This window comes from Neolamprologus multifasciatus, chromosome 17 (assembly GCF_963576455.1).
Source record: "Neolamprologus multifasciatus chromosome 17, fNeoMul1.2, whole genome shotgun sequence".
Classification (NCBI taxonomy): Eukaryota; Metazoa; Chordata; class Actinopteri; order Cichliformes; family Cichlidae; genus Neolamprologus; species Neolamprologus multifasciatus.
In genome coordinates, this window is record NC_140455.1 from 641049 (window position 1) to 663598 (window position 22550).

At 39.5% G+C, this 22550-nt stretch overlaps 1 protein-coding gene across 3 annotated transcripts in view; it reads left to right on the forward strand.

Annotated features, from left to right (window-relative positions):
* Positions 1-22550, forward strand: part of ptprz1b (protein tyrosine phosphatase receptor type Z1b) — a 62911-nt gene that overhangs the window by 32583 nt on the left and 7778 nt on the right. The window contains exons 3-18 of one of the 3 annotated variants that reach the window (XM_085137560.1): positions 7310-7489; positions 9083-9234; positions 9322-9417; positions 9558-9624; positions 10954-11111; positions 12071-12221; positions 13086-13270; positions 14207-14333; positions 14442-14494; positions 14854-15327; positions 15476-15659; positions 16001-16204; positions 19300-19444; positions 19535-19623; positions 19714-19799; positions 20780-20800. In XM_085137560.1, coding sequence (XP_084993686.1) covers positions 7310-7489; positions 9083-9234; positions 9322-9417; positions 9558-9624; positions 10954-11111; positions 12071-12221; positions 13086-13270; positions 14207-14333; positions 14442-14494; positions 14854-15327; positions 15476-15659; positions 16001-16204; positions 19300-19444; positions 19535-19623; positions 19714-19799; positions 20780-20800 — 2372 coding nt within the window. The other 2 variants (XM_085137561.1, XM_085137562.1) reach the window with 2 other exon arrangements.

The following is a 22550-nucleotide window of genomic DNA, read 5'->3' on the forward strand; positions in this document are numbered from 1 at the left end:
ATACTCGCAACGGTACTACTGGTAGCGTACACTCACCTTACTTGTCCCCAGTAGGAATCATTTATGATAATTAGGAATTTCCCGGATTCCAGTGTGTGGATTCAGTTCCAAGCTTTAAATGGGACACGCCCCCTAGGATGGTTGATAATGACCTGACCTGAGCTGATGATGATGATTCTGATGACTTCTAGATACAGACATGTATTGTTAGGCTCATTTGTCCTAAAGAAATAGACTTTACATGTGATAAACAATTTAGTTACATTCTTGTGTATGAGAGTCTATTCGCCACTTCAAAGAAAGTTTGACTAACAACAGCTAACACAGGCAAAAACAGAAGTTCTTACCATAACCTCCTAGGACCTGGTGTCCACATATGTGGACATCACATTTTGGGTTATTTAGACAAAAATACTCAATTTTGCTTTACAAGGGCCTGATATCCACTTACGAGGACATTATACTGCTACTGTTCTATCAAAATCTTAAATTAATATCCTCATATGTGGCTCTTATTTTTCTTAGAAACAAAAATTAGATAAAAACAAAATCTGGTAATTCTTTGTTTTTACATTTATCAGGTCCCAATCAGCTCAAATATCAAAGAGAAATTAAAAATGCATGCTGTGGAAGAGTTCGGGCCTTAGGAGGTTAAAAACAGTTCAGGACATCCTCAACATCGGACCTCAGTATTGTTGTCATCTGACATAAGTGAACATCACTTATCACATTGGGTTCCTTTCAAGTTTTAATCTTCTCTAACATCTAAACCGCAACAGACTTCCTACACTCACTACAGACAAACAGCAACCATGGTTGTTTTTGAATTCATTGAATTGGGAGGGTTACGGAAAACTCATATGACTACAACGTAGTAATATTAATGTAAGTTAATCAAGTAGGGAAGTTTCATTGCCAAAATTATGCTTATTTCCAGCTTCATGTTATAGTTTTGCCTTAGTCTCAGTCCAAAATAATCTTTATTTGGCCTCGGTTTAGTCATTTTATCTACTCCCTGCCCCTATACTAATCTAATCCAACTTTCTTCTCATTGGTTGCCTCTTACAAACAGAAGATTTTAACAGCAGGGTGGATGGGTCAAATAAACAGACTTTTTTGGCTCATAGAGAAAAAACACCTATGCTGACCTCATTGTTAGAAACTTTGGGCATGTTTGATATGAGGTAATAAACAGTAAACGGACAGTACAATAGATCAATTTCACAGCTTTACAGCTTTTATCAAATTTCTCATTCATCTGTGTCATTCTCTAGAGAATGATTAAAAAAACCCTGCCAAAAAAGATAAACAACCCAGTGGGTAATGAAAGCAATAAGAACGTGTGTTTAAGTACATAAAACATTACATCCAGGGCCTTTGAGAAATAATGGGCTCTCAGTGCATGAAATGAGGTTAAGCTGTTTAACTGGTGTTTTATCTATGTCAGCCAGACGATAATGCAGATTCAAAATAGGCAGTGCGAGTTAAACTAAACCAGGGGCCGTTTTTCGGTATTTAATATTTGATACATATCCAGTTATCTTTGCCGCCAGTGATGCAAACAGGAGCAGACAGTCACTGAAAAAGTCAAGCCCTACATTATTCAGAGTAATAATCCAGCATGTTTTTGAACACTTCGCTCACTCGGCAGTGCAGAACCTTTGACAGACAGTGAAATCAGCTCTCTGTGTGTTTATGCTGTCCCTGGGAGCTTAATTGGTGTAAGCGTGGGCGAGGGGAGACAGACACACACACACTACACAAACATGCCATACGTCTATGTGCACATCCTGTGCTGTTTGAAACACATCTGCACTGTACCTCACTGCACATATGCACACTGCTGTCCTCATTTTGTTTCATTCTGTGCTTCTCTGTTCCTCCCACTTGTCTTGCATATCATCCACTCTCTGCTCCTCTTTCTGTTCTTACTTTAGCTTCCTCGCCCTCTGCTGCTGTATCTCCTTTTCTTCTTTTTGCTGTCTATCCACTCTCGTCCTCTCCTGTGTTTTCTCTCCTCCCCTGAGTGAGAAGTGAGCTGAAATGATTGGGGATAAAAGGAGCAGCAGCATCAGGTGTAAATGGTTTCTGTCTTGACCGCTTTAACAGCTGACTGCTCTTTTGGCTGAAAAATAACTTTTATTTATGATTTTTCTTTCCTTTCTATCTGTCTTTTGTGGTGCTTTAGTTCAGAGATGACTAAATGACAATTCTAATAATTAATTACAGATTGCTTATTTTGAAGCAAATGAATCAGTTTCAGCCGATGCAGATTAAAACCTGTTGTTCTCTTTATGAACAACAACGACAAACTAAAAAGGAAAATGTACCACACAATGAAAAACAACAGTTATACAGTATTATAATTTTTGTATTTTGTCATGGCTCATGAGTTTTCAACCAGCTGTGCATCCATCAGGTTGGTTTTTAAAGATGCTAGAATTTGGGACATGTTTTGTACCTGGAGCATGTTCACTACTCTCTCTCTGTGTGTGTGTGTGTGTGTGTGTGTGTGTGTGTGTGTGTGTGTGTGTGTGTGTGTGTGTGTTGCCATTTACTATTAGCTGACAATAGTGTGAGGTGATGGAAGCATTGCTTTAGTAGAAGAAGCAATAAAATGGATGGATGTAAAACACTTCACTACAAATAAAACTGTGTTATTGGCAAATTCCAGACAAAGCAGCACAAATAAATATTCCTCCTCTGTGTTACATGGATTAGCATTATTGTGAGCTCATTTTAAACACTTTACATTCTGCTTACAATCAGCTCAGAAACACAGGCCTACATTTTGATTTACCGAAGTATATTAAATATATTTATTTAAAAACAGGTGAATTGAAGGCTTGAGCCTTTGACTTTCAATATCTACAGTAGGATTTGTATTAGAAAAACAGCTGGTTAAACTTGATGCTAATCTGAAAGCGTTTGTGGAATCAGGAGGAGTTACCCTCTCCTTCATTGAAGCTTTCTTTACTAACACGGTAAACAAGTTACCTATGTTACACATGTTGGCTGTGATGGTCAACAGGAGAAAAATCCATTCAACTCAAGTGCGGTGAAAGCAATGTAAGTTTGTCTACTGTGCTAGTCTCCCATCCATCACCTGTGATGGAAATAGATGTGTGAGAAGACTTCTGACACAATACTGAGATGAAAGGAGAAAGATTGCTTTATGGTATGTTTTAATTAATGTCTTTTCTTGGATTCGACTCAGCAAGCACTGCTTGCCTTGCTTACTCTGACAGAACATTACTGTATGCTGGCGATATGAATGAGGCCCCAAAGGTTTAAAATATTGGTAACTAAAGTTTTTTTTTTTATATATATAAGATCAAGGATCTGTCCATGCCAAACAAACTGTTGGCTTTCATTCGTGTTTAGTCATATTTATTCCTGTTAAAAAATCCATCAGTGAATAAATACTTAGGTCAAATATTTTTGCTCTACAACACCTCGGTAAGAAATAATAAAAACACTGTATTACTGAGCACAGGAAACTTAGAGCTTCAATTTACATGGAATATAAGGACTTGTGCCACTCTGCTAAGAATGAATACAGTAAATACCATTATTCCTCTTACCTGTTACAGATAGATCGTAGGAAAGTGCACCTTACTGCATTTATTAACTTGCCAAAAAAACCCTCATATCTCCACCTTAAAATTAATCAGACTTGACACTCTTATCTGAGACTCTAAATTCATCAGGAAATTTTTTACTGAGGTTACATGTCAATGGAGGCTGAAGGGTAGTTTTGCCTTAATGTCTGTGGTGGTGGCTGTGTTGGTATGCTACATGAATGAGTAGAAATCATTAAAATTCATCTTTCTAAGTTGTAAAAATTAAAACATGAAAAACACATGTTGACAAAAAATAAATAAATACATTATATCATTTTAACAACAGCCAGTAGCACTGGCAGCATTGGCTGGTATTACTCTGAAAAAGCAAGTGGAACTCAGAGATATGAAATGTAATTTCCATATTTAATCATCTGTTTGACTCCTTTACTGAGTGTGAGCTGGTGTGCGAGTGAGTATTTATGGATTCAAATGAAGACTCCTGTCTTCATTTGAATCTAAGTCTAGCTTCAGGGGATTTATTTTTTTTTATTCCTCTCTCCAACCTGTCAGCTACTTGTTGCCATGGTAGCATTATGTCAGAAGAGTGAGTGTGTGTGTGTTTGTTTGTTTTTGTGTGTATGTTTTATGATGTTGACAGATGAAGCTGTAGGGGTGATGTGCTTATTGATACATAGAGACGTTTCTCCGACACCCACGTGTGAACAAACATGAGTAATGCACATAAAGAATGAATGCAAAATTATGTCATTAAACCTGGGACCAAAATAACAGTGTGACCAGCATTCTGCTTTGACCTTTTAACTAGAGCACTCCACTTTGATTGCCTGCAGTCAGTGAAGTAAAGTAGGATTTGAGGTTTCGGTGACAGATACTGTGTGTTCAAATCTTAGCCAATATAAAGGCTTAATATATGCTTAAATCACAGTTGCATTTTAAAGAGTCTTAAAAGGACAGTCCAATATTTCTTTTGGAAAGAATGATACCACTGTTTTATCTTAGCTTCACCAGCAAACACTGAAAAATAATCCCATTTACTGCTTGTTTAAACTTGGCAAACAGCTATACATTTATATTGTGCTTGTTATTCAAGCACTTTACAATTTGATTGTCATACACCCATTAGCACACACGTCAAGACTGTGAACCAGGTTATAAGGTGACACCACTGGCAGCCACTAAGTGCGCTCCCTTTAGCTGATTTTAATACACTGGTATAGCTGGAGAATGCGATAATGACACGGTGGAGCTGGAGGTAGCTCTGAGGTTTTCAGTCTCCACAGTCTCTTGGTGTGGCATTATACTCGGATACTGAAGGTCATATGTCAATCTATAGTTGATGCAGAGATAGATGCTGTTGTGTGTGTTGTCTGAGTGGTCAGTGCACAAACAAATTGGGTCACAAATCTCAGCTTGTAAACAATGGGTTGTTGATTGGTGACTGAATCCCCTTCAGTGGTTTGAAAAATTCAATTTTGTATTATATTGGAAAACGGCAGAGTGAATGTCGCTTCAGCTGTGTCCCCGGGCGACAGCATTAGAGGAATAAGTAACACAACTGCTTATCGTACATGTTGCATCTTTGGATAGAAAAAAAGCACCTGTCTTCACCCTCCGCATTCAGCTGTTGAAAGAGGGCACAGCGAAACAAGGATCACAGCGATCGATTTCGATCAACGCTCTTTCGTCACACACATGCTCACACACGCAAGCAGGAATGTAAAGCCAATAGCTGTTTGGTCATGTGTGACAAGTTACAGTTAAACCATCTGCTCTGACCTTGTTAGACTCATTGTCTTTACTGTATACTAAGTATACACATGCTAATGATTATATTTTAGAAAAGAAGCGTCTAGTTATGCAATTTCATTATGCAGCAATGTTAATGCTCACAATAGGGCTTTGCTCTATTGTTATTGGTAAAGATGCATATTTGATGCATTCATCTTTTTTTTTTAAAAAAATGGATCAGATTGAAAAGAATGAAGTAAAGTCCCAGTTGTTATTGTAAAACCTATGTAAAATATGATATTTACAGTACTATCTGTTATGGTATTTATCAGCGTTGCAGAAAGCTCAGTAAGTTTAGTCAGCATAATAAATGCATTTAACGAGGGTTTAGCTGGATATGCCTGGAGGAACTGAGTAAATGTCATGGATTTGGATGCACAATAAATTAAAACATTCATTTATGCAGAAACATGTACTTGTGTGTGCCAGAATCCATGACTAGTAATACTAAGTTGCACATAAGAAGTAATATTTTAACTACTTGCACATATATCTTGTTAATAAATACAAAGGTGCAGTTCAGACATGAACAAAATTAAATAAATATTGAATAAGAAGCAAATGTAGCCAAAGCAGAAAACAGTCATTATGCAGGTGGATTTAAATGCGGAGTATGTGTCATGCAGTAGATAAATTCAGAAAATCATCATATACGTACATTCTGACAGGGTCTCATAAATAATAATTCACAGCACAAAGACATTTGAGCTGGTGAAAATTAGCATACAACTCCTTCCCTTAAAAAAGAGGAATGCTGCTTTTGGTTTTACCTCATTGGGATTATTCATGTTGCATTTTTCCACTACAAACGTGTTTTTGTTTAGTTTTTATTTTTAATCTTTATATGTGAAAAATACAGTCTTGTTTAAAAAAAGACATCTCTTCACCCACAGCACATCAATATTAAAATATAGAGTAATTAAAATGCTAGCATAAAGTTTGACTGATGCCAATTGGTTACTGTTGACCTTTAGTTTGACCGTCTGCTCTGAACTGACTAAAAATTGAAACTGACACAATACAAATGGACCACTAAACTGTACTGTACATATCACATTACTGTGCAATATACTGAACTGTACATTAAAGGGAAGATTTCTTTTTAGCACAAAGCAGAAGTGGTTTCTTTCTTCTGGGTCCACACATTCAGTGATTAAACTTGTAAGTGGCCTTGTGCCTACTCACAGAACAGGAGTTACATTTAGTAACAACTGTTATTAACTACTGTTTTTGTACAGTTGTTATTCTAGTACTCATTTAAATTGTAATGATCAGCCAAAAATGAAAAATAATACCTTTAACAGTGGTATGAGACCGTTCTCATTCTCAACGTGTAACATTACCAATGATTTGTCACGTCTCGAGGCATCCCATAGAAACGTGAAAGGTAACCTGTCGCATCCCTATGAGGAGCACCGGATTGTGGATGGAATCCAATAGAATGACGCTTCTGGTGGTAACACATGTTCCAGCTGTGTATTCCAGCCCTAACCCCAAACATAACCTTATCCCTAACCTTAACCACAATCTTAATCGTATTAGATAGTGTTTTCCAAAGCGATTATTGATGAGAAAATAAATATACATCTGTAGATTCATTCCAAATGGTTCTCATGTTTCTGAACACGTAACATACAGACAGGTTGGGTGGCCGAAAGTGTAACATATCGACATTTGTCACATGGCGTCGTATGTCACGTTATGGGATAAGAACGTGTTGGTGATATCAGATGATTTGTTTTTTTGTCTTTTTTTAGTATTACTTTTTACCTTATGATATATGAGACCTTGTTGAGTATTTTTACCTTTTAGTTTTGTGACACCACAATGTACAGGTGTAATCCTTGCCTTTCGTGTGAATATTGTCTGGTGGTAACAGTTGTACTTCAAAAGCTTTTATGAGCACTAATCCACTTTCTCCATACTGTATACAGGTACCCTAAACCAGCGCAAGTGGGGTAAGAAGTATCCATCCTGTAACAGTCCCAGACAGTCTCCTGTGGACATCGACGAGACATTTACCCAGGTTAGGCTGCAGTACCAGAATCTACAGCTAGAGGGCTGGAACAGCTTGACAGCAGAGTCTACCACCATTCACAACAACGGGAAGACTGGTATGTTTATAGCCCTCTACTGTCCCTTGTGTGCTTTTGTTTGTGTTTGACCCTAATACGTATAATTTCCAGAATCTATCTTTTTACCTTAACCAGTGCTGTTTCTTAATTTTCTGTAAAAAATCTTCTGTCCTGTCCAACGAAAAGCCAGTTCATCTCTACTGAACTATTTCACCAGCTTATTAAAGTATTAAAGTAGCGAGCACATGAGGTAGAAATACAATATATGGTCAGTTCGATTTACGGCAATGTTTTGACATACTGATGGAGCTCGAAATTACAACGTCTTAATCTCTGGCTGTGGAAATAAGCTTAACTTTCTAAATACCACAAGAAAAATTATTCACAGTTCTGAGGTTAATGAAGGAGAGCGCAGCTAGGATTTAAAGGAGAACAAGTCAAAGGAAGATGAAGAGAAAGAGACTAAGTAATTGAGAGCGATGCAACTAGAGGGACAGCAGCAGAGAGAGACCGTGTGGAGAAAGAAAGATCGATGCCAAGAGGCAGAGATGAAACTGAGCAAAAGAAAAGAGGCGACAAAAGAGCAAAGGGAAAATGTATAGAGAGGGAAGGCATGAAATGAGGACGATGTGAAGAGACAGGGAGGAGAGGCAACATGTGGCGTGATGTCTGGTCTGATAAACAAATGAAAGCTGGCTGAGCTATCATCACCCTCTTTCCAATACTGCCTGGGCTGTGGGAGTGTGTGCTTCTGTGTGCGCTCTGTATATGTTAATGGTTCCAAAATTAATCCTTTCTTGCTCTGTCTGAGAGGAAATTGCATATTAAACAGATATTCCATTGCTGGCAGGATTTTCATGAGAGAAATGTATAGCCTACAGAGTCTCATTAAAATATTTTATTATGTTGTGAGATATTTTTCAGCGAAGTAGAAAGTGATATACCAATTGATCTGGTGATCACCAGTATTCAGCTGATGGGCCATGACAGGAACCTAACCAATCAGCCTCAGATGTATCAGATTTTGCTCTCATAAGCCCGTGCTTGTGATTGTTCTGCTTGGTAGCAGTGTGAGCTGTGTGAGCACCTAAACCAGTATAACACTGGCTGATGCTAATGCTAATGCTAACACTGTAACTCAGTAGGTTCAAGCCCAGCCTTGTGGTGCTTATGACTAAAAAATTGTTATTGTTTTTTTTTAATTGTTGCTGCTCTAGTGTGTGTATTTTTAATTTTATTAACACCAGAGCAGCTGAAACTGATTAACAACTCCCTCTCCCACTTAACTAACCAGATCAATATGCTAGAGGTTTAACTGGCTTGATGCTAAACTCGGATTAAAAAGTGTTTCTTTAATTAATGAATTTTTTTAGAAGATAATTTTGAAGGGGTGATTGTGCCAAATTTGATCACATGAAGTTTTTAATTTTTATGAGGTGAGAAGTAGGTTTCAGAATTAAAAGTTACTACTGTCTAATCTGTTGCTTAGGCTGTCAAACATTAAATACATACTTTGAAGTTAGGAGAGACTGAATACATATAAGTAATGAGTGCTGCCTAAACAAAATTGATGATCGGCCTTTTTGGCTTCTGTGAAACTCATTTAAACGTGTGTTCTATTGTGCATTTTAGTGGCAATCGATGTGGATGGGGAGTTCTTTGTGAGTGGCGGAGGGCTGAGGTCCAGGTTTCGTGTTGGCAGAATCACCTTCCACTGGGGTCGCTGCAATGCAACATCAGATGGGTCTGAACACAGTCTGAATGGAATGAAATACCCTCTGGAGGTAAAGGACGGTGGTGCACAGCATCAGTTTGGCTTTTTTAACCAATAACCTTACACCCTGATAACCTTTGTGTCTCTTATGGATCAGATGCAGATCTATTGTTACAATTCAGAGGAGTTCCAAAGTCTGGATGAAGCTATAGAGAAAGAAGGAAGGGTGGCTGCCTTAGCTGTGCTATTTGAGGTAGGCTGATCTGATAGCTGACCTGATAACTAACATGTCATTTTTAGGGTCCAATCGGTTTCTCCTCAGATACTGTAAATGTAATATTGTCATTGTTTGTCTATGTGATCCTCAATAATAGCTTGTGCTTTTGTCTGCAGATTAGCTTGGAAGATAATGAGAACTTAATTCCTGTTGTGGAAGCCATTAACACTGTCAGCAGGTTTGGTAGGTTGAAGCTACAGGACAGTGCATTGCAGCTTGTGAACAATGAACATTAAATATCAAGCTATCAAATCGAGAGATAAACAAAAGCACACGTTTTAGCAAATATAACCCAAAACACGTAATCAGGTAAAGCAGGCCTAATTTCAATTTTTCACTTAAAGGTACAGTAAATATTTTCTTTTGAGCTCAGATAGAAGGTTGTACTCAATATACATCAAATAGTGTGAAATTACTTCTTACAGCAAGTTTTGTGTTCTCAAAAACAATTAATCTATTAAAAGTACATAGGAAGCAGCGCTGTTAGACATCACTGTACTGCCTTATCATGTTTTATATGTGTGACTAGAGACTGTCCACATATGTAGTATGTCTTATAAATTGAATTTAAAGATCACAAAGCTCTTTGAACTGAATGTGACTGTTTAACATATTTTCAAATCAATTCAATTTTATTTATACAGCGCCAAATTACAACAACAGTCGCCTCAAGGCGCTTTATATTGTAAGGTAGACCCTACAATATTTTCATCATCTTTTTCTCATCATGTCTTTTTTCACCTCCTCCTCATCTGCCTCCTCCACCACTGCTCTTTCTCCCCTCTTATTTCTTAATTTCTACCTCAATCTTCTTTCTCCTCACCAGAAGCCTCAACTCCTAGGCTGAAGTCAGGGCTCTAATACATGAAAACTTGCATAGAAATGCTCATTTACTCCCAGTATTATTGTTATTAATTATGAGACTGCTTAGACTCCATTCCGTCTCCAGACCAACTCAAAACAAGCCAGATAAGCAGTAACAACAACTAGTTATTAGCTAAAGTTATGCATTAGGCTCGAGCATAATAAAAATCACACTTCCCCTCTGATAAACATTAACCCCAGTTAAATTACATTCTCAAACTGTATAAGAGTTTATTTGTTAAGTGTCCAAATCTAACCATGTTGGATCCTCTTTAAAGAAAGTTTCACTGATAACAGCAACTGACCGAGGCTAACAGCAGCTAACAGCAGAAAAAACAACAGTGCTTACCAACAGAAAAGTTCAGAATATCAACAACTCACCTTAGTGCAGCTGTTATTAAACAGAAATGAGCTTCATTGACTCATCGACTCGTATGGGACTTCTTTTGCAAACCTTCACAGCCTCAGAATGACTGCAGTCATACATACAGCTGAGGTAAACAGTGCACGACAACCAGAATGAATCTGAGAAAAATTATGAAGGAGTGCTATAAATGACCAGAGAAGAACATTTAAGGATATTTTTAAAATGTTAAAGACCTTCTTGCAGCTTGTAGAAAAGATTTGCTATTTGTTGTTTTTTGCAAGGTAAGAGTGGGTCAGTGGAGGCTTTCACTTTGAGGTCCTTGCTGCCAAATAACACAGACAAATACTACATCTACAACGGCTCACTGACTTCCCCCCCATGCTCTGAACTGGTGGAATGGATTGTCTTTAAGCATGCTGTGCCCATATCGGAAACACAGGTAAGTACACTGAATCACACACACGCTTACCCCCAAAACTGGCCAAATGTAACACTGAATAACACCGTTCAAATATACATTACAGCATTATTTATATAATCATGAAAATGCTGATGCTTCTACGTGTTTAAATTTCGGGACCTTTGGTATTTAATTAAGTCAGAATTAAAGACTCCTACAAACAGCTACAAGCAAGAAATTCAGCTACTGTTATTTATTTTATCACCTGATCAGGTTTGAGACTTGCATACAGAGACAGGTCTGTGTCAGCCTGTCATTTATATATATCTCATTATCTTGTATTGGCGCCCCCTCCAGCACTTGGTGCCCGATGCACAGCGCATGATGTACATGAGCAAAACAGCAGAACTGCCTGCAGTTGTGTCTGGTTGTAGTGTGAGGTTGGCATCAGGTCAATTGTCTTTGACATCTCTGCACAAAATAAAACAAAATGCTACATTGAAGCGATGCAGTGTGACACATTAAGTCAAACTGCACAGAGCAGGGTTTTGTAGCAGGGTAATCCGGTAAACATGGCATCACGGGCTGACGCAGCAGCATTACTACATTTCGATTCTGGACTGACGACGCTTAAGGACCCCTGACTTGACGAATTGATGCGTGTGATAATCATCACTTTTGCAGCAGAGTAATGGAGAGGGAATGAGGCCTTGCGAATGGTTGCGTGTGTATTGTGCATGAATATTTGTGTGTTTCGTGAGTGCATGCATGATTGAAACAGTGTGGCAAGGCATGACACAGGCATATTCATGCCAACCAAAAATAGAGCAGCGCTGCCTCTCTGCCTCAGCCTGGCACCAACACAAGCCACTTTAACACACACAGAAACACTCAGAAGCATCACTTTTGGTTTATTTCAGCAGCCTGATAGAGATTAGCAGGAAGATGTGCAACATTTTCTCTTTGTTTACCTCTGTGTGTTTTCTGTCTGCCACCAGCTTGAGGTGTTTTGTGAAGTGATGACTATGGAGCAAGCTGGTTATGTGATGCTGACGGATTACCTGCAGAACAACTTTAGAGAGCAGCAGCAGCAGTTTATGGGTCAGGTGTTTGCCTCTTACACTGGAGTCGAGGAGGTGCTCACACCCAGTATGTCATCACAGTCTAAAGGAAAAGTTTGCAATCCATTTATCCATCATATGTGTTTTTACTGAACTTTTTACAAGTTTTCTTTATGATTATTTACGGTGCACACTAATAGTCACATTTACCAGCGTCTCCAAAAGTAAAACATTGATATACAATGCTATTCACCCCATCCCAATACAGCACGCTATAATTTTAAATTATGAAAAAAAATCCTTATTAGGTTTTAAAGAGTTTGACTCAGAGTCTCTGAAGCTTTTCACCAATCTAATTTATACTAAATTTTGCGTGCGTGGAGGAGAAAATTGGATCACTGCTCAGGGATCAGTATAAGTATTGCATTATTAATCTTGTGTTTTTTCACTCCACTAAAAATATTGCCCATCTTCTGCATCCACCATGGTTGTAATGTGGTCCTTCAAGGCTAGCCTGATTATGATCATCAAAAGATACAATTCACCGCACTCTCCATTTTCATAAAGGGGACCTTGAAATAAAGTGGGTCTTTTGGGTTGCCAAGCAGCTCGACTTTGTAATTCAGTGGCCCTGCTTCTCTCAGTGCAGGCAATTTATTTTGCAGCTCTTTTTGAAATTGAAATAACGTTTTCAGAAATTCAGAAAGGCTTTTTTTTGTCCCAGTAACAAATTCACCCACCCATACACGCACGCATACACTCAGCCTTCCAGTTTCAGCAGCTGATTAATATCAAGTTGCCTCAGAAACTCTGAACTCAATGTGGGGAACGTTTATGTGTGCTTGCAGTTGCTGCTATCATCTCTTTATTTCTCATTCTTTTTTAAAAAAAGTTTCTTGCATGCTATTCATACAAATTGTTAGTAACCTGTCTTTCTGTGCACTGCCTCCAGCCTGCAGCTCTGAGCCACAGAATGTTCAGGCTGACGCTCAGAACGACACCACCATCATGGTGACCTGGGAGCGTCCCCGTGCAGTGTATGACACAACCATCGACTGGTACACTGTCACATACCAGAAGCTGCAGGGCCAAGACCAGCGCAAGCAGGAGTACAGGACCGATGGAGACCAGGATGTGGTATGCAAGATCTTTTTATATCTCTCCACAAAATGCTGAAAAACAGCATTTGTTTTGTACTATTATCTACTGTCCGCACAGCAATATTAAACTGATAAATAGGTAACTGGTAGAAATTACAGTAATTTCCTGTACTTTTTTCAAAATCAAGCATTCCTACCATCTGTTCTTCCTCTCCATGTATCTCTCACATAGTTCAGCTGCTGCTGTTGGTGGTGACAGTTAGTTTTTGCCTGTCAGTGAGTCACTGAACATCCCTTATTGTGACTAACAATATCCATGTATTTGTACAAGATTTTCAGATTTCGATTTTCATTTTCAGTCTTTATTTTATTTTTTTTTTATTGTCAACTTGTAGTTTCATATTTGTTTCAGTGTGATAGTGGTGGTGAATTTAACTTCCTTATACTTAAAGACATCCAGGAGTCATGTGTCATCCTTGTGGGTAATTCTGAGAGAGAGTACATGAAAAAAGATGAGTGACTGTGTGTAGAAAGAAGCAGATAAATGCAAATAGATACTTAGTAACTGTTAAGAGGGTTAAGTATATCTTTAAGATACTAAAAGTGTCATTGTGACTGCAGATTCATTGTAAAAAGACATTCGGTACGACTCAAGAGGATTCACATTGAATTCACTTAGAGCAGGGGTGGGGGAACTCCAGGCCTCAAGGGCCGGTGTCTTGCAGGTATTAGATGTGTCCTTGATCCAATACAGCTGATTTAAATGGTTAAATTACCTCCTCAAAGGCTGTGTCCAAATTCAGGGGTAGTATGCTTCGAAGGACCCAACCTATCAAGTCCGCGTAGGGTAGGGTCCTTCGAAGCATGCTACCCCTGAATTTGGACACAGCCAACATGTCTTGAAGTTCTCCAGAGGCCTGGTAATGGACCCTTTTGAAAGGATCTAACATAAGTCTAACATGTAAATTTACAGGGTGCCATCATCTCCAACCTGCTGGCCAACAGCAGCTATGTGGTCCAGGTGGTGGCTGTTTGCACCAATGGACTCAGAGGACGATGGAGCGACCAGATAATTGTGGACATGCCATTGGAAGACCCAGGTACAAAGACACACAAGCATGCTCCTGGTGAGAGCACATTTTTACATGCTAACTCTTTCTTTCTTTCTTACCTTCCTTCCTTCCTTCCTTCCTTCCTTCTTGTTTTAGAAAGTGATTCTGACCCTGAAGCTGTCACAAAGGATTTGGAAGGAAACAGGGAGGTAAGCTTGTCTGAGTTATCTGTGTTTTCACTTGACCACATAATTGAGCTGAATGTTGTGCAATTATTTTGCAGTGCTGACTTTTGACCTGTCGGCAATAAAATCAGTGCAACTAATTATTATGCAGATTAATGTAATTATGTTTGTAGAGGCTGTGAGAGCTTTATAAAAGGTTGTGAGGGACTTTTTGAGGGACATGTTGAGTTGGGATTACCAGAAAAAAAAGTAATCCTACTGTAATTTTTCACTCTTTTCAGGAAGAAGAGGTGAAATTTGTAAAATTCCTTCATTTTTTTGTTTCTAATTTCCTATAAACACAGTATAGACATGACATACCTGTTTTTTATTCCTCTTTTAAGCTTTCGTCCATAGTCAGATGGGAGAAGCCAGTGAAGCAGAATCCGATGCATTTAGCTTCAGAGGACAACAGCCCAGTGGAGGAGATTCCACTGGAGCAGACCAGAGTTTACCAGAACCAACCTTCATATCATGAGAACCAGCCCACAGACCGAACCCAAGCCAGCCAGAACAGTCCAGTCCAAGAAGGCACCACTCCAACCCCGAAGACACCCACCGAGGCCCCAGTTTCTCAGAATGTCAGAAAGAAACAGGGTAAAAAATCACATGATGTGGATCAGAACTGGATTGAAGGTGACCAGATGATGAACCAGCCTTTCACTAATGCAGGCTTTGAGGGCAATAGCGCAATATGGGTTACCACTGAGCTAACCGAACAACCAGGCTTCCTATTTCCAGTTGTTCGGACAACCCCTCTGCCAGCAATTCGCCGGCAAATCACAGAAGAGGCATCGTTGTCAGTGCTGCCACATGAGGTAGTTGCTCATACCGCAATTTACTTTGATTTTCTCACTTTAAAACTTTTAATTTGAACAAACATAAAGACTCACTGTTACGTGCAACAACAATTTTTCTTTTTTTTCATTTTTCTGTTCTTTTATCCACTGTATCTTTTGCTCACAGACAAGAGATCAAGGCCCACCACAACAAGCCAGTGGAAATAGCCTCCCTTCTGCTTCACCAGAGCTCTACACAACTCCTATGGAGGATATCCACATCACAGATGTCTTCTATGAAGACACAGTCAACAACTCTCCACAGGAAATCATCACCTCCCCTCCAACGATGCCTGCCTCTGCAGTGCCAGGTCAGATTAGAGAATAAGTGCTTTTCCTGTTTCTTTCTGTTTGTTTCTGCTATTGCAGCTTGTCACGCAGAGCGAGGAGGGAGTTTAATCAAACAGGTACAAACAGAAGATTAAGTCCGCTGGGCACTTGCCAAGTGGTGTAAATCTTTTACTGTTTAGTTTCAGTTTGAAGCTGTTTGTCTACATTTAAAATGAACTAAACCTGTAATTATAATCACTGTAGAACATTTAGACCTTCTGGAACATCGTTTCGGCACAACGTGTCTTATGAGACATATTGAGAATGAGACAGGTTCAGTTTACACCATCTTTGCTTATTTATCATTTTGTCCGTTATATAGTGGACGAAGCCTTCCTGCCGCCCTCTGAAGATGACGATGCCCCTGTAAATGAGCCCCTGCCAAAAACGCTACCCTCCTCATCTCTCTGGATCACAGAAAAGACGGCGACCCCCAGCAACACACTTGCCGATTCAGTTTACAAGTCCTTCACTACCTCCTCTCTCCTCAGAGTGCTGATGCATACGACTCAGCCCATGTTCGATGGTGAGATGTAACAACTTCTCTAGGAATCAATCAAACACACCATTAGACAAAATAAAACACCAAAACTGATCTCCAGGTCTTAATAAAAGCAGTTGTGAATTGTCATATTGATGAATTTTAATGCATAAGAACATGATTAAGTTCTTCTGTGGTGGAAAGCTGGATTTAAGTGTGGTGGTTGTTTGCTTTTCTCCTCTAATGGCCCGTGACTGTGTAGCTAATCACTGCTGCGCTCTCTGATCAGTTGTTTAGTGACATGATGTGGATAATGTGGTGGTGGTAATTATGATGGCCAGGAAAATTATGTTGGCTTTGATGATTAGAGTGATGATCAGCAGCTTCCTTTCTTGCTTTGGTTTGTGGTCTGGAAATTAAACATGTTTGACTCTTGCAAATCTTTCAGCACATACCTCAAGAAGGTCAAGTTTTTTCCTTGCTCAATATAATCTACTTGAATCCACTCGAGCTTGGTGATTATCATCTGCTTTGGGACTCCTTCTCTGTGTCTGAATTCTTTCTGCGCCTCAACAGCGCACTCTGGTGGTTGTTCTTTTCCTCTGTCCTCTTTAAAGAATGAAGGCTTTGCTTCATCTCCAGGGTGCCTCATCTGCTAGTGAATACCCTTTATGGAGAATTTTCGCACACTCAATGAAGAACAGTTCTTTCCTTTTCTTCCATCTTTGCTGGCCTGAGAAACACAAAATGAAAGGAGATATTTCTGTAAGCTTTCTGTCTTGGATTTTTTTTTTTTTGACTTTGCAATATTTTGCAGCAAATACAGCCACGTCGACGGTTGAAGACTCGACCATTGATGCCTCGTCTGGCTTCACAAACACTCAAAAGGGAATTATCATCAACCCTGCACTTGCAACAGTCTCTGAATGGGCATTCTCTGCTGAAGGAGATTTATCCAGTGGAATCCCTCCATTACAGACACCCTTCAGCAAAGACCCTGCCATCTTCCATCTTTTTCCTGCCCTCCATGAAAACAGGAAAAGTGGTGTTATCGTTCATCATAATGACAAGTCTTCTGAAGAGCCCACTTTTGTTCCTTTACAGACTGATGTAGAAAACCCTCAATTCTCTGCCACGTCTTCACAGGATCAATTATTTGCCACTTATTCCCTTCCTAATTCTGGTTGGAGTACCATAAACCCATCAAAAACAAACATTGCTGATGGAGAAAAAAACAAGTCTCCTCATTCTCAAAGTGATAGCAAGATAGGAGAAATGGAAGCCAGGGCGGATAAACAAATGGATAACTACAATGTCAGTGCAATAACATTTTTCTTTAATTCCAAAAGTCTGGATTTGTCAGAAAGTTCAGCAGAAGACAGTGGATCAGGCTCTGGCCTTGGCAGCAATGGCTTTAATGAGGAAATCAATGAAGCTGCTGCAGTTAAAACTGAATTTTCAGTGTTTGACATTTCAACTATTAGCTTTGAGGACAAAAGTAGATCAGCAGTAACTAAGATGGTCACTGATAATGATAGATCGGTGATCAATGAAAGAGATGTAACAAAAAGCAAAAACTATGAGAATGAAAAAGAGGCAAAGAATGAGATACGGGAGGATGAAAGTGAGCTAAACAGAAAGGAAGGAGAAAATATAAGAGAAAGGGGAGTAAGAAATGAGAGTTTAAGAAATATTGAGGAGATGCTGAAAGAAAAAAAGATAGTGGTAAGTGTATTAGGAACGACAATGTATGGTGATAGCGGAAGCGGAGCTGAGGATGTCAGTGGCTCTGGGGAGCATGATGGGCTTGACTTTAGAGAAAATCTAAAGGGTTTTAGAACTGTAGGTGACAATAATGCCAAAGGTCTTAAAGGCAATTTTTCAAAAAGTGAAAAAGCAGAGTCCATACTATTTGACCACAGTGAAGAACAAGGCCATGGTGACAGAATTGATAAACACAATCAAAACAAAAGCCTTATAGGTCCATTTTTAGGGGTTGAATCTACTTTTGAGAATAAAGAACACATAAAAGGAGGTACTAAAGAGGACAAAGAGGGCATAGCTGAAGACAGTGTGCAGGAGTTGTCCAGTGTAGATGGGTTATTGTTTGATGGTGCAAGTAACCCTGAGTTGGGACCTCTTGTTCCTCTGGTCAGACTGACGGACACCAACAAGGCAACGGAGGAGCAACTGGAAGGTAAATACTGTAGTATTTGACACAGCCCTGGCTGTTTGTTATGGAATGTGACATGCATACGAGTCCAATTTCAGCTAACTAGGTTTGAGGTCTCCAAAAGTTGATTCTGTTCATCTGGACGTAGCGTTTTCAGTGGGAGAAACGTTTCATCACTCATCCAAGTGACTTCTTCAGTCTCAGCTGACTGCAGATTTCCCCAATCTTATAAACAGTACATTTGCATAATGACTGAAACCAGCCCACTGAAGGAACGATGGGCTGGGAGGTCAGCCCATTGTTTGAGGTTTGAGGTGGTGCACTTCTCTTAATTTAACCTTGAGAGAGTTATTGACCAGAGTCAATAATGAAGTAGAATACAGAAGCAATATTACTGGTGGAGACACGGACAGTTAAATCTGGATCAACTGACTATGCGTTATGTGGTAAGATTGCAGACAGCACAATGTTTGACAACTGGTTCTGGCTTGAACTGAATCTTTAGCAGATGAAGATCCAGAGCTTTTTCTCAGGAGTTCGAGGAGAACATTGCACTTCTCTGTGGCAAGACAGGAAATCTGATTGATAGTATATTCAGCTCTCTTAATACATCCATGGTTGGAAACAGTTTGAAAACATGTTAGATATGTCATCTTAGAAGATGATAACAGACTTCTGATGGTAGGAAAAGCACTGGTGATTTGAGACAAGCTTTGTTAACAGCTCCTCTTAAATGGATATAGTCAATCCCACCTTTATAAGTATGATTACTTGTGTCCAAAAAGCATTAGATCCATACTTAATTCCAGACCAGTTGTTTTTCACAGGAACCTTTGGGGAACAGTTTGAAATTCTTATGTAAAGTTTTTTTTTTGTGCCCTTAACTGTTGCTTTGTGTTGTAAATAACAGCAATTTAAATTCATAGTTCATTCTTGACTTTCAAACTTGTCTCCTACTCTCATACAGAGCGAAGCAACAGCAGCCACGAGTCTCGGGTCGGACTTGTTGAGGGTGTGGACAGAGAGAAGAGGACAGTCATTCCTCTGGCTGTCGTATCCACTCTCACCATCCTTTGTCTGCTGGTACTAGTGGGAATACTCATCTACTGGAGGTACGTGCCAACTTAAACATACTGTGTCTGTCTGTATAGTTTGCACCCTTGCACTTTACTTCAGATTTTGTGTCTGTGTGTATGTCACAGAAACTGTTTCCAGGCAGCTAATTTCTACCCAGATGACACATCGCCTAAAGTTGTATCTGCTCCATCTACACCCCTGCTGTTGGCCACAGGTGACATGCTCAAAGGATCCCCTAGTAGTCTTATTGTAACTGTTAGGCTGAGGTACCAGGATGTAGTTAATATTCAGTCTTGTGTTCCAGATGGTCACGAGCCGCTGACAGTGAAGCAGTTTGTGAAGCATGTCATGGAGCTCCAGACCACCAACACTTTCTCCAAGGAATTTGAGGTCGGTGACATTTCCAGTCAGAGTGTTTGAGTTCAGAAGAAGATATTTTTGTTTTTAAAAACATCTAGTGAGTTACAGTATGTTTGCGCTTTTAGGAGACTTACAAAAATTTTTCTTGTTTTTGGATTTGTACAAAAACGTAACCAGCATATAAATAGATCACCTAGCTCTGGTCCATGTGTATAAGTATTTCATTTGTCATAGCCCCTTAATGCTCTTCCATATCTCTATTAACATCACGTTCTTTAGGCAGATCATTTAACATGCCGTTGATGTGTAACGCCCATGTGCAACATCAACATGCAGGAAGGTTTTGGTACTAACCATGACCGCGCAGCTTTCTTCTCACACCAGACTCTAAATTTAAACCTGTTGACCTGAAAACTGGACTTTACAACTGAAAGACAGGTTGTCGATGCTAGGCCAGCTACTTGCAAACTACCTGTTGACTTTCAGGCTTTTAAAATCTCCATTTTAGCTTGTTTAGAATGTGAAGAAAGAGATATTAGTCTTATGTGGAGTATTGACATATCTGAATGTTGGTTAATGGTTTGAGAGAAACACATGGATTAATTTCAACAGGTACATTTGCATGGCATTAGTCACCCCTGTTTCCTAGCATGAACCTCCTAAGAAACACACACAGATAGGATTAGATAAAGTTTACTTCTCCCTTATTACTGCCAGGGGGACTTACATTTGCTTACTTTCTCTATATCACTACATTAAAACGAGCCTGATTTATAATTATACTTGTAAAATAACAAAACATGGTTTACATAGTAGCAGGTTTAAAGTCCACAGCTCAGATGGGAGCTGTGGACTTTAAACACACCTCTCTGTGTGTATCTGAACCCCTATATCCTGTACCTGCACTGACTCCCTGTCTGTCTGTCTGTCCATCATCTTGGTCCCCTATCCCACTCTCCTCTCATCTCCACCATCGCCGTGCTTACTGCATCCTCACCACCCTCCATTAGATTGTCAAAGAGTCCTATGAGGTAAGACACCAACCATCCCTCTCCTGTTGCAGAGCTGTTGTTGTTTTCTTGGCCTGATTTTTACAAGTGTAACTGCAACTGTGAAAAATCTAAAATTTACATTTTAAAATTTAGCGTTCCATAATGATGTTTTAATTGGGAAGAAAATGTATCTTTTCTTTTACTGCACTCACCATGTTTTACACACAATAATATGGTCGCCTGTGCAAGTTAAACACACAGGGTGGCTGTAGCTCAGGTGGCAGAGCAGGTCAGCCACTAATCAGAAGGTTGGTGGTTCGATCCCAGGCTGCCTCCTGGCTGCATGCCAAATATCCTTGGGCAAGATACTAACCCCATATTTGCCTACTGGTGGTGGTCAGAGGGCTCGGTGGCGCCTGTGTCCAGCAGCCTCGCCTGTCAGTGTGCCCCAGGGCAGCTGTGGCTACAATGTAGCTTGCCATCGCCAGTGTGTGAATGTGTGTGTGAATGGGTGAATGACTGAATGTAGTGTAAAGCGCTTTGGGGTCCTTAAGGACTAGAAAAGCGCTATACAAATGCAGGCCATTTACTTCTAATAAAAGCAATGGAAGTCAGTAAAAATGGCAGAAATACAGAGAAATATACGAGTAACTTTGATTACCCATCCGCCAATTCTAGCAACCTGTGTCCTTTGACTGTATGGGTACAATGCACAGAGAAAGAAACAGGCAAATAAAATCTATTCACCAAAAACTGAAGGATAGACTTGTTCGAAGGACTGCTAGCTCACTTAACTAGACAGTAATCCATGTTGTTTGTTAGATGGCTGCATTCAATCACTCCAAAGGCACAAACACAGAAAGGAGCGCTACGTCCATGTCTCAAGCTAGCTAAGGTGTGGCCTAGCAGTTGGCTAATGGTTTAAACATAGCCACCTATGTTTAAACCTTGAAAAAGTTTAACAAGGTGAACTGCAAATTAATTCTGGTACAATTCATATAAGAGTTTCATACAATTCAATACAGGTGACCGGGCGTTTGCTGTTGTAGCGCCGAAAATGTGGAATGATTTACCTCTCCACATTAGCGAGGCCCCGACTGTCAATCTTTACAAATCCCATCTTCAACGCGTTTTTACTCATTGGCTTTTAACACCGCACGAGAGTTACCTGTTTATCTACTTACTCATCTGTTACCAGGTATTTTTTATTTGATGTTATGTGTTACTGTGTAATATGTTTTTATCATTGTAAAGTACTTTGGCCAACATTTTGTTTTCATTAAATGTGCTATATAAATAAAAATAAAGTAAAAGTACAATTCATAAAGTCATAAAAGGTGTAGCAGCTATAGAGACCAAAATTATTTTGTCTGCCAAGATGTAAACATGCTTAATTTTAAGTGGCCACTCCAGGAAGCTCTTTGAGGTTGCTGCTTGTTGGGACTGGCTGTCAATAGTCGCCTTTCTCTCCCAGAGCTTGCAATATGAGGCTTAAATATGGGGTCATCATCACAGAATGAAAACATTTGTATTATGGCAACTTGTCCAATCCCATGGGATGATTTTATTTCTTCTTCTCTTGAATCTATACACAGCTCCTCCTCTCATTTGATTACATTTTATTTGTATGGCAGCAAGTCACGACAAGAGGTGCTCAAGGTGCTCAAGGTGCTTTGTATTATAAGACCCTACAGCAACCCCAACAATCAGAAGACCCTGTATGCGCAAGCACTTGGCAGCAGTGAGAAGGAAAAACTCCATTTTAATAAGAAGAAATCTCCAGCAACAC